The sequence below is a fragment of the Seriola aureovittata genome, chromosome 17 (assembly GCF_021018895.1).
Source record: "Seriola aureovittata isolate HTS-2021-v1 ecotype China chromosome 17, ASM2101889v1, whole genome shotgun sequence".
NCBI classification, from domain to species: domain Eukaryota; kingdom Metazoa; phylum Chordata; class Actinopteri; order Carangiformes; family Carangidae; genus Seriola; species Seriola aureovittata.
The window spans coordinates 13324566-13337245 of record NC_079380.1 but is presented as its reverse complement, the minus strand read 5'-3'; the positions used below and the strand labels follow the sequence as shown (position 1 = coordinate 13337245).

At 41.3% G+C, this 12680-nt stretch overlaps 1 protein-coding gene across 2 annotated transcripts in view; it reads right to left on the bottom strand.

The window, feature by feature from the left end:
- The window catches only part of LOC130185005 (ras-related protein Rab-26-like), a 53663-nt gene that overhangs the window by 29557 nt on the left and 11426 nt on the right, over positions 1–12680 (bottom strand). For both annotated transcript variants that reach the window (XM_056401176.1, XM_056401175.1), the window contains 2 exons: positions 3205–3246; positions 669–735 (listed from right to left, as the gene is read on the bottom strand). In XM_056401176.1, coding sequence (XP_056257151.1) covers positions 669–735; positions 3205–3246 — 109 coding nt within the window. The remainder of the gene's footprint in view (positions 1–668; positions 736–3204; positions 3247–12680) is intronic.

Below are 12680 nucleotides of genomic sequence, written 5' to 3'. Positions count from 1 at the left end.
CTCGATTATCAGCTTTGTAAGAAACCGATGGAGTGTTACCACTTGTAAACTTGCGTGGCTAATAAGGATATCATGATGAATAAAAAGCAGGTATACACACAGGCAGGCTCATACGCAAACACGAACCCATCGGTGATAACTGATTACAGATCATCAAAGGGTGCCTTGAATCCCGAACGTGTTGTCCTTCCATCTCAGGAGAAGAGTCATAAAAACCTCAGCGCTTGACAATACTGCACAGTGGAAGAAAAACGATCTCATCTGCACCTCGACACTAACACGGCTGTGAATTATAACTGGAATAAAACTTTATTTTCACGGCAAAGCAATGGGTCCAAACAAACTTCCCTAAAACAGATTTTACCGTACCTTTATGCACACAAAAAGAACACAAGGTACACACTCTACTCAAACACTGATGTAATATGCACATTGTAAATGATGGATTGGCTGAATACACACACACACACACACACACACACACACAAAAACAACATCATCTGGTTGCATGTCGAATGCTTGAAGTGTGAACTAAAAACAATAACTTTTTAGCTAAGAAAAAGCTGAATCTGCATTACAACTATCACAAAAGTGTATTCTAGTGTGTGTGTGTGTGTGTGTGTGTGTGTGTGTGTGTGTGTGTGTGTGTGTATGTGCAAGGGTCTCACCATGGGCGTCACGGTAGTAGGCATGAGTGACACTGCGGAACCGCTCCTGTCCAGCTGTGTCCCAGATCTGCAGAGAATGAGAGAGGAAGGTAATCACTGACAAGAGAGACGATTCTATCTTTCTAATAAGTATTCTGCTTGCTCTGTCAGTTTGCTGAAGCTCATTGTCAAACCATCCATTCAATTTACTCCTGTGATAGGTAAGGATATAGGATAGGATAAGTCTGGAAAATGGAAAACGAAATGGGTGACAGGACTATTTGAATTCAGCCCTGAAAACTATGCTGTGCTTAAAGTGCATTAATTGATTTACTTGGTCACTTGGGGGCAGCGCAGCAAGCTACAGTATATTATCACCGTCAGGTTATTATGGCTATTATGGCACTCATTCTACTTACAACTCTCCTTTAGTCTCGACTGAATCCTGACGGAAAGGTCCGACCCTTTAGCTGCTAAAAGCTCCACTGTGTTCATCAGCTAGGCGCTAACTGTGTCTGTCTGCTGTTTTTTGCTGACCGTGGAGCATGAAGTGAGTTTATCAGTACTGTTTTTTTTTTTTTTTTTGCTGAAAACGGCAAAACACAGTTGAAGATAGTGAATCAAAGTCGCAGACTGTAAAACTAAAATAATGAGCCGAAAGTTGCTAAAATGGTCTGTAGAGCTGTGGTGAACCACAGTTAATAATTCTCTGTGGGTTCTCTCCTTTCACATTACACGTTGTAATTTGATCTATTGTTAACATACAAATATGGATTACTAGAGCTTTAAGGTCACAGCTCATACTGCATATTTATAGCATGGTTAAAAAAAACAAAAAAAGCCATTAAGTTCTGATTAACTGATGCTTAAGCCATAATTGATGAGTTTGTATTTGTCCTTTCTCATTTTTAGCTCAGTCTGGATCATGAATGAAAATCAGCTGTGGTCGATGCCATTCCTCTCATTGTCCAACAGCAGTGGAATTGGGCTAATTAAGTGCCTCTTTTTTCCCCAGCAGCCAAAACTGTTTCTCATCGCAATTTGGCTCCAATAGCAATCACATTTTCTCCTAGACCTAAAGCAGACCTGCACAAGCTGAATCACTTAGTTTTTGCATGAACAACATTACCTTTATTTTATTTTTTTCTAGCCTGTCACCTGTTTGGATACAGGCATTACCATTCCCTTTGCATGCCTAACCACTTTCCTCTCTCTTCCTCTGCTCTCCGAGACTTGTCAGCTCTGATGCTGGCTCTGCCTCCTGATTTCCCCCTGGGGCAAGCGTCCCCCCAGGATCCAAGTGGCAGTAATGAAGAATGGCAATTACAGGAGGAAAAATGAACTCTCTCTCTGTGTTTGTAGGCTACAGGCTGCTCTGCAAACTGACTTTAAGCCAATTAACCCCAAATGAATACATCACAGAGCAAAGGCCCACTCCACCAGCCTCCGTCAACCCCTAATTAAGATCATTAGGGATGATTCACATAATTACTTGCAGTGTTTGACAGCAATATGAAACATACAACAATGCTGAGTTGTTCTCAGTATGGGTGCCAGTTCTTAAAAAAAAAAAAAAAAAAAGTGAATGAGGTGTGGAGAAGGGAAGAAAACTCAAAGCCTAATGGAAAGTATTCATGGAGATGGATAAAACCTAATTATCTTTCAGCGGCTTTTTGTCTCCAGATCATTGACTGTCCTCACAAAATAAGGCCACAGACAGGGCTTTACTTAATTATGTGCGATTAGTAAAAAAAAACAAAAAAAAAACAGGCACCAACCAGTGGCCCCTTGGGACAAAGTATAGTATGTACAAAAGAGAAAGCAAAGACATAAAGGGAAACAACATGTCTGTTTGGAAATTTGCTCCAACATTTTTGAAGTGGTGAGGACTCGCCCGCCGTGTGAGCCCGGGGGCCATCTCAGCGGCTCACAGTTTGGTTCCTGAGGTGACTGGGTAGTCAGTGTGTGGCCGTCTTATCTCTGCAATGCATTTGGTAATTTACCGCCTAGCTCTGTTGTCTGTATTATTTGAAATATGTTATTTAATTAATAATTAATAATTCTTTTTAAAAGAGAAATGCAATCTCAGAGTTGAAGTGTAATATTTATTGCTGAAAGTTTGTCTGAAGGTAAAGCTTAATACATGATACATACATGTTTTATTGAACACTTCAACAACAGCGCTGCCTCTGTGGTTCTTATATGTACAGATGTATCACCACATTTTAAATGAAAATAAATATATACATGAATATAAACAAAAATGAACAGAGGCAGTGTGGAAAATATTACATTTCCCTTTTATTTTCAATATATAATAATAAGTGTTTCCCCTTAATGTTTGTGCTTTTACTTGTGTATGTGTTTTGGGCCACCGTGAAAATGTTTTTTGTCTCAGAGAACTTGGAAGACAGGGGAGCTTGGAAACAGGATCTGACAGGCGGCCACAATGCGACAGAGGGAAGAGCCTCATTCTTATTTGGTTGGCACCTTTCTTTTGATATCTATTGAAGATATCTGTTTTTGTATGACTGTCATGATAAATTAAAGCTCTTACCTGGAGCTTCACCTTGACTCCATCGATGTTCAGGACTTTATTCTGGAAATGAAAGCAAAACATAACAAGAGACGGTGCTGAAATTCATTTTTCCAACTAGCAACAACGTTTTCAGTGTGTGGAAGGGTTAGTGTGTGTGTCTCTCTGTGTGTGTTTGTGGTCAGACACCTATCTGAACTGTCTCTTCCTCTCATCTTCCCGCCACACTCTTCTCCCCTCTCTCTATCAATATTGCATGTCTCCACCTCACTTTGGCCCCTTTTGATGAAGCCTCGCCTCTTCCCTCCAGGGGATTAACCCACTCTGCTCTCCTCACCTCCCGCCGTCTCTTCATTTCGAGGGAGACATTCCTCTGATCTCAGCTTCGATCTGCTCCACCACACAGCAGAGTGAAGCTCAGCTAAATGGATGTGCAGTTTCCCAGGTCAGAGGTTGACTCTGTCTTGAGAGCTGAGTTCACAAAGGTTCAACAACCTGTCGTCAAATTAACTTCAGTCTAAATGATGACAGGATTTGGTTTAAGTTAAAAATATCTCGACCTGCAGAGGGGAGCCATTCACGTCATTGATCGACATCAGTCATCTTCCCACGAGAGCAGTACATCTTATTGATCTACACTACACTTTTTAATGGTTAACCCTCTTTGTGGAGAGATTTAGAACAGCAGCTAATGATTTTTTTCATTGTCAATTAATCTGCATCTTTTTTCTCGATTAACTGATTCATCATTTTGTTTAGTCAGAAAATAATGAAAAATGTTCATTATATTTCCCTGATCCCAAAGTGGCGTCTTAACAATCTGTTTTGCCAACCCAAAGAGGGTTTTTTTTAATCATATATAGCAAAGAAAAGAAGCAAATATTCACTGCTGAGAAGCACAAATCAGAAAATGACTGGTGTCTTTGCTTGATCAAGACCTCAAGTCCAGGCTGGGGGGCCTTTGGGTATCCTTGTTTTTGTCCTGTCACTTTGTCAGCTGCGCTGTGACTGCTGTCTGAAGCAGCTGATCTGCCAGCTCAAACCCCCTGGACAGAAAAAAGGTAAACCCCTTGAGCCTTGAGTTCCACCCATTATAAATCAAAATGTGATTGTTTAATTCACCTGCCACTTTCTAAACAAACACATGCGGCTATGGGGCCTTCAGGCCTTCTGTCCTGGTTATGCAGTTCTACCCAATGAGAGAGTCAGCTAACCTTTTCTCCACCTGGAGACAACAAATTAGAAAAATCTGATGGGATAACTATATTTTCATGGTTTTAGGACAGTAACTGTAAAAGGCTAAAATTCTTATTAGGAGAGAGTAATTATCAAATAAAAGAGATTACAGATAACATTTAAAATGCTGATATGTTTGACATTCATTGAAAGGCCTAGAAGGCCCTGAGGGTCCCCCACTGGTGTAGAACGGCAGCTTTCCATATCCTTCTTGGACATCGACATCAAAACATCTTTCACCACATGCATTGCCATTTTCTATGAGCCAGTGACTGCTGCACAAAAGAGCAGGTCATGATGTTCTTCAGTGACCCACATACAGGCCTTCCCATAGAACAGTGTGGATTACTTCACCTGGTGCCACAGCAACGCTCAAAACCTCCCCTTAACATGGTCTCCTCTGAGATGCTCCTGAAAACCACTGCTGACCTTCTAATGCTGCGATCCCCGAGGAGAACCAGAGGATATTCAACTCCGACAAAATGCTAATCTCTCATCAGAGCCTTTAGAAATAGATACGGCCTTCGTTGACGTGTTGATTTACCTCTTCGTGAGTCACAAAGGAGGGATCTCATACATATTCACGGGCAAGTCGAGCTGCGAGCTAGTTTGTAATCTGCTTTGTAGTTTGTAGTGTGCTCTGATAGGAATCAGAGTCTCAACAGACTTCCTCCATGTTGTTGCTGTCACTAAAAACAACCCACAATGTGCCTGTAGGCTTCATAAATATTTAGTGACCCAGAAAAAGAGGCTCATGATTGCATCCTGGTGAGGATTTTGGGTGGTTAGCCAGGCTTGATTACGCCGATTATTATGTTGGATTTGTTAAGGAGGAAACACTTGAAATCAGCCGGAACAGGACACAACAACTCAGCTTTAATAAGCTCGGGGAGCGTGGACTGAGCAGGATAAAATGTAACTCAGCAGCTTATACACGTGAGTCTACTGTGGAAGACAGGGGGAATCAAGGTACTGTAGATTAAAAACTGTCAATCACACACTTCTGTCTCCACTTCACTTTAAAAACTTTCTTAAGCTTCAACCTTTTTCAAGCCGACACAGCTCTTCTCTGTGTAGTCGCAATTTGCTTACAATTTACAGAGCAGAGGCTGAGAAGCTTGCACCACTTTCAGGTCAATTTCAATCCCTGAGGTGCAGCAAACCCCCTTCCAAACAGAAAACATCTTCAAATACAAACTGCTCTACTTACCAGCCAGACACTGGATGTTAACCATTTAATACCCTGCCTGCCTGCCCCCCCCCCCCACCCCCAACCCCCGAAGGTACATGAGTGAGAAGGAACAGTCGGTACAGAGTGACTCAAACATCACTTCTCAGGGATCATAAATTACAAATGTATGAGGAGCTTTCAGAGGGGCCCGTGAAGTGTGAGTCAATAAAACATTGATGGCAAAGAACAGAAGCGTGATGGCCACGAAAAGGACGTGTATGACACGAACTCGCGGCGTTAATAATTAGAAAGAGGCTGTATGATGTTATTCCTCAATGTCTCTCCTTTAGCTCTGAAGGCCTCGGCACATGTCAGAAATCAAAGCAGTGGGGGAAATAAACGACGTAAATGAGGGCAGGGGTATACGGAGAGGCAGGGCACGCTACTCTGCAATCAACCCGACTCCCGGCTGTCAAGTTTCCTAAGTCATGCTGACAAAGAAGTATGCGCGCACGCTCACACACTGTACTAAAAAACATTCAGCCCCTTCACCCTCCCTGTGCGCTACAGAGTGGCACATGTTTTATCAGCTGCTCTTCAAAGAGGCTGGGTGATGATTATGATGACAGATCGCCCACTCCATATCAATTAAAAATTACTCCTCTTTCTCCCCTCCTTCCCTTCCTCTCTGTCTATCTTTCACACAATTCAATCTCAGGTCCAAACAATCTTATGCAAATTTAGTAACCTGCAACTGGTGCACCTTAGTATCAAGTGGACGTGTTCTAGTTGCACTTACTGCTATGGGTTTAATGCCAGTAGCTTACAGCCTGCATTCATGACGTGTATGGCTGAGTGACGCCTATTATTGTTTTAATGTAATTTTTAAGATACTGTTGTCGTGGTCGGACACTGTGTGAAGTGGAACCTTTCTAATGTGGCATATATGCAGCAGACACCCCCACCTATGTTATTTAAGAGGCTGATTACAGATATTCCATGGTTGTTAACTTCAGACCTCTCTCCTCTCCTCTCGTTTAGTCTCGTCTCCTCTCCTCCATCCTGGATACAGCCTTGTCAGCATTTCCCAACCACAAGACACTCTTTTACAAATACTTTCAATTAAGATGCGCTGGATATTCTCCTGGTGACAGCGATAGCCCAATAAATCACATTACACCAGACCCACAGATAATGCAACCTATAGGCACTATGTGATTCATTCATTGACTGGCTATACTTGCTGACCCTGCACATGAAGCAGAGCGGCCATAGCTCATGTGGTTACCATGATTTCAGCTGGTAATCAGCTGGTAATTTCAGGAGCCTTCCTGTTAATGGGCTCCCTCGCTTGGGTGACTCGGGTGAAGTTAGATACAGACTAATTGAAAGAGCACTGGGCTTTAGGGCCCCAACAACTGCACCGCTGCAAAAAATGCAGGTTGGATGATTCATTTCTATGAGACCACAGCACTGGTAGAGCAGGAGAGCTGCTGCAGAAGAACACAGAACAAAACAAACCCAAAAAATAAGATCAAATAAAATTGCAACATCATCTGGCACTGCAAAGCATTGCCTAATACGTACGTTATGCAAGAACACAATCCAGATACAATACCTTGTACCGTGTACTTTGTGGCATCACTTTTTCTGTGCCTCACTTAGCTGAATGGCACTCCACAGAGTGTAAAGCCTTAATATTTGACATCCAGGAGTCTGCTCTAAGAATCAGGTTTACCTGGATAACTGTGCACTTTTCTTTTTTTTTACATCAGTCCATGTTTCAGATTAAAACTCCTTCTTGGAAAAAGCCACTGCTTTGTATTTGATCTTTTACCTGTAACCTGTAGCAACACGTTCACACCAACGCAGACACTTGCTGGGATCCAAACATGCCTTTTGGCAGCACACACACACACACACACACACACACACACACACACACACACACACACACACACACACACACACACACACACACACACACACACACACACACACACACACACACACACACACACACACACACACACACACACACACACACACACACACACACAGCATTTTCTGATGCCGTATCACAGATCCATTATTCAGCGGAATACTGTGAGACTAAGCCTTGACCTCTCTGAAGCTCTTCCCCAGGATCTTTTCACATGCTGGCCTGATACAAATCAAAATGGCAACACAACAGTGTATGGTTGTGTTTGTTGTGACCATGTTTGGTGGTGAATAATGTGGCTGATTCACAGGACAGAGCAGGCTGTGGGGCAAGCTGTTGGCCGGAACTCCAACATCTCTTGCCTGTCCTTCGATTTTTATGACATTCTTTTCTTCAGCTTTCCTCCTCTGCCATTTAGACATGAAGATACAAACACACACACTGTACAGTTTGTTTTACACTGTCAAGAAAGCACACACACGCACGCACGCACACACCTGCAGTGCATGCTAACACAGCCACTACAAGCGTGGCCAAATTGAAAATGTCAATCTCCCCTCTGCCCTCCCTCTCATTTTTCTCCAAGAAACCCTTTTATTTATTTCGGTTCAGTGTCATCACAGACTTCTACAATGAATATCTGCCAACACATATGCTGCTCAGATTTATTAGTTTTTCTCAACTGTTGAGACACATTTTCTGAAATGAGGAACCACTTTCTCAAAACGACAAATCACAAAACTAACACGAAACAATGAAGACCTGCACATTCAAGGAAAAAAACTAAAACAAAACAAAAAACAGATCACAAGATTACATTGGTCACCTTTCCGTCTGCTGCAGGCCACTAAGGTTCGCCTATACGTCATCTGTGAGGTCAGATCTGGCCAGACAGCAAGGGAATCCATCCCTATCCACTCTGATGTCCCCGCATGTTGATTACATCTGGAGAACTGAGTGTTACGCCTGTACCGACTGTTAAAGGCACCCAGTGTATTTCTTGACCACTAGTAGTGCTATACAACAGCTTTTTGAGTGGGTGCCCGTTTTGTTTGTCTCTTGGATGCGCAAGAGGGTACAGTTAGACAAAAGGAACAAATCTGCATTATACTGCATGTGAAAATGGGTAAATTACATTTATACAGTAAAAGAGTTTGAAATAAGTTTGTGAGATGATTTTAAAATAAACGACTTCGACATAAAAGTAAAGTCAATGCAGAAAATTAGAAATACCACCCATTGTCTGCTTCATAAGATCAACTACCTTCAGGTTAGGCTTAGTCTCTAATATAATATTTTAAAATAAAAACGGATATCCATTCCATCCACCTGTAATCCTTCTCATGTATCTTTTTGAAGAACAATGTCCATCTCCCCTTGCTTTATGTCTCTTTGCCATCTCTACCTCTCATCAGCTTCATCTTGCAATGCCCCCATATTCCAACAATCACTTCCCTCATGGTTAAATATTCATAATGCTCCTCGGGGCTCGCCTCTCTAGATCCCTGTGACATTAGGGCAGCAGGTGGCAAAGCTGCTTTTCATTAATTACAAACATCTCCCTAGGCAGAAGTTAACCCCCACCCAGTGCTTGCACACTGCACACTCCTACACAAGTTCACATGTGCGCACATACACAAACATGGCATTCAAGCGTAGCTGAATGCTTGAAAACTTTTAATTCAGTAAGGGCCAGTGCTTGTATATCACCACACCCCTAATTATAGAACTACACACAACAGGACAATCAGACACAAGTAAAATGGCTCAGTTCACATCTTCATACAGCACATGTATTGAGTTTCTGCTGTTTTGTGTGTCCAACTCGCTCATTGTAGCTCCTATTTCATCTTAATTCAATTCATTGTTCAAGCAGAAAAAAAACATTACTGCCACTTGCTGGCATGATGACGCCTGGCACTTTAATTGCACCCACTCAGAGAAGGCAGGCGGTCAGACAGGCTGGCAGGCAGGAGAGTGGATAATGGAGAAATCAGTCAGCCATCCTTCCACTCACTATAAAAAAAACAAAACAAAAAAAAAAAACATATAGAAGCTGGAAACAAGTGAAAGACAGATGAATAAAGACCATTATGATTGAGGAGATGGACTGTCAGTGACTTCCACAATGACAGAGCAGCAGCTTGATTTTTGTGAGTGGGTCCGTTATCATCATCATCATCATCTCACATGCCAGACCTGCCTGTCTCCCTGCTGTCGCATTTTCCATCTCCTTTCATTACTTGCTCTCTAGAATGAGCATAACAGACACTTCCAGACCCATAGCATGATTTCTGTGAGTTTTAATTTTTCAAATCCTTCTTAAAAGCAAATTTAAATACTTAAAGCTGCAGTATGTAACTTTAAAAAAAAAAAAAAATCTAATATCTTTAATTGAAATATGCTCCAAAACATGGATGTAACGAGGTGCTGTCAAAGGGACTCAATGAACAGCTGTCAATCAATGAACACACTTCTGTTCTACTAGGCTTCAAGCTGGTATTAGTTTCTGGAAGACGTCATTATGGCCGACTTGCAGGTGAAGAAGCACTAGCTTGATTTCCTGATCTTGTATATTGCAATTTAAATAAAGTGAAATCACTTTTTTCTGCTGTTCAGTGAGGGTGCTCAGTGCTAAGGGTCAGATGTTCTGATGCAGCCTTACTCCTGTATTAGTTTTGAAGTTATCATGCAGTGTTTACATCATGAGTTAACATGAATTATTTACTGAATTTAAGAGGTTCAGTTCTTTAAGCCCCTAAAATATCAGCCCTAAACCCTCTGCAACGGAAACAAAGTGCTGGATCACTGGATGGGACTGGTGGGAGGGACTCAAAACACACAACTCCAGGAGCGTCCTTCAACTTGTCAAATCAACAAGCTTGACCACGTTGCGTCTGTCATCAGCCTGACTCCTGCTGATCTACAATGTCAATTCAACCCTGAGTCCAGATCTGTTGGGGGTTTCTTCACTGTTAAATGGGAGTTTTCCCTCTCAATTGTTGCCAAGTGCTTGGTCATGATAGGAACTGTCGGATTTCTTTCTATAATATTGTAAGGTCGTGACCTTACTCTCTAAAGAGCTTTGAGATGATGTATCTTATGATTTGCTGCTATACATTTACATGTACTCATTTGGTAGAAGTTTTTATCCCAAGCGTCTTACATGTGAGATATGTAAACAAAATTGAATTGCATTGAATTGAATTTAAAAAAGCTGCACTACTGTGTTTTTGCACAAGATGAAAATCACCCACTGGGCGGCAAAATAGGAAAAAGCAAATAAGTAAGTAAGTATGTAAATCCACTCGTACCAAAGTGCATCTACTTTTTGTCTCCAACTGAGTGGCGGTAATTGCGTGATGACTAATATCCACTTGTTGCATGAGTCAGGCTCTCAGAAACATGCTGTCTGAAGAGGATGACCTCATGTTCCTCTGAACAAAGATTTTCAACCATTACACAGACCCTTCAAAATGCAGTGTATTTATGATAATGTGTTCTAAAAAGTCTCAGCTATGATGTTTGTGCACTTGAAACAGAAGTCAAAAGCAATCTACATTGAGTGTTTGTGGGTGTATAATGTATACACTAACACACACAAATACACACATACATACACACACACACACACACACACACACACACACACACACACATACATGTTGAATCTTTTCCAGTCAAAGATGAAAGTAAACGGAAAATGATTCATATCACGCTTGTCCTCATTTAATTTATTTCAGAGTGCCTTCGCTGAGGATGGACTTGATCATGAGTCAATGTTGGATAGGATGATGGTTCAGCCTGCATGAGGGTGTCTGTGTATGTATGTGCATACTGTGTGTGTGTGTGTGTGTGTGTGTGTGTGTGTGTGTGTGTGTGTGTGTGTGTGTGTGTGAGAGTCATATTTGGTGAGTTCCACAACAGGGCTGCAACTAACAATTACTTTTATTAATTCATTCTTGATGAATTGATTAATCATCTGGTCTATGGTAAATCAGAAAAGAGTGGCAGAGATCATAAAAGTAAAAGTTCTTAATATGCAGAATTCACCTCTGCCAGTGTTATATTACTATATATTATAATCTTGGATTAGGTCATTCTAATGTTGTAGCTGGTCAGAGCTGAGCCAATTATAACCATTTTATACTGTTGGATAGTTTACTCTAACAATTTATAATATTTTCTATGAACTAATCGTCATGTTTTAGTGTAAAATCGTAATCAACAAAGTAACTAATAACTATGTGGTAGGTGTTTAAAAAGTACATCTGAGTTTTAACTAGTATGAAATGAAAATACTTAAGTAAAGCAAAGCTATTTAAGTACCATACTTGAGTAAATGTACTTTCCACCACTGCAATTCACTATTATGTAATTTGTGAACCTGGAACAATCAGTTTTTTGTCATTTTCCTTTAAAAAATTACTACACAGTGAATGAAAATAGTTACAGATCTTCTCTTTATCATCATCATTGATTAACTGACTCATTGCAGCTCTATTCCACACATGAACACGTCAGTTCAGTTACCAGCAGGAAATAGACACATACTGTAACAAGAGCTGCGGACCCATATCTCCCCTGGTCCATAAACAGTTGTCACATCTGTTGAGCATTGTTATCAGTGTGAGATTGTATACTGTATACTGTATGTGCATGTGTGTGTGTATTTATCACTATTTGTTACCACTGAATGTGTCACTGAATGGAAACCACACCGGTATGTCACTTCATGATTTAACACAAACAAGATGTTCAAAAAGAAATAACGTCTTTTCCTCTTCCTTGTCCCACTGTGGGCTCAGCTGAGATCCATGAATTGACTAGCCAACACGTTTTCAGGTCATTTACCTACTAAGCTGTTATCAGTGCTATTGACCATATGATGAGGGCACAGTCCTCCAGTGCAACCGTGAAGCACTGTTTACTGGAGGTTGACCAGACCCAATAAAATACAACCTTCATGATGAATTACAGGTCCTAGGTAGGATGATTGGCTCGGCATTATGGGGGTCATAGGTCAGGAAGGAAGTCAATATTTACGGCTTCAATTTCCGGTGGTATGACAAAGGACATCAGCAATCTCCGAGCAATATGGAGACATGGCAGCGAACATGGTTGTTTGTTGCCTTTTGGAACATTGAA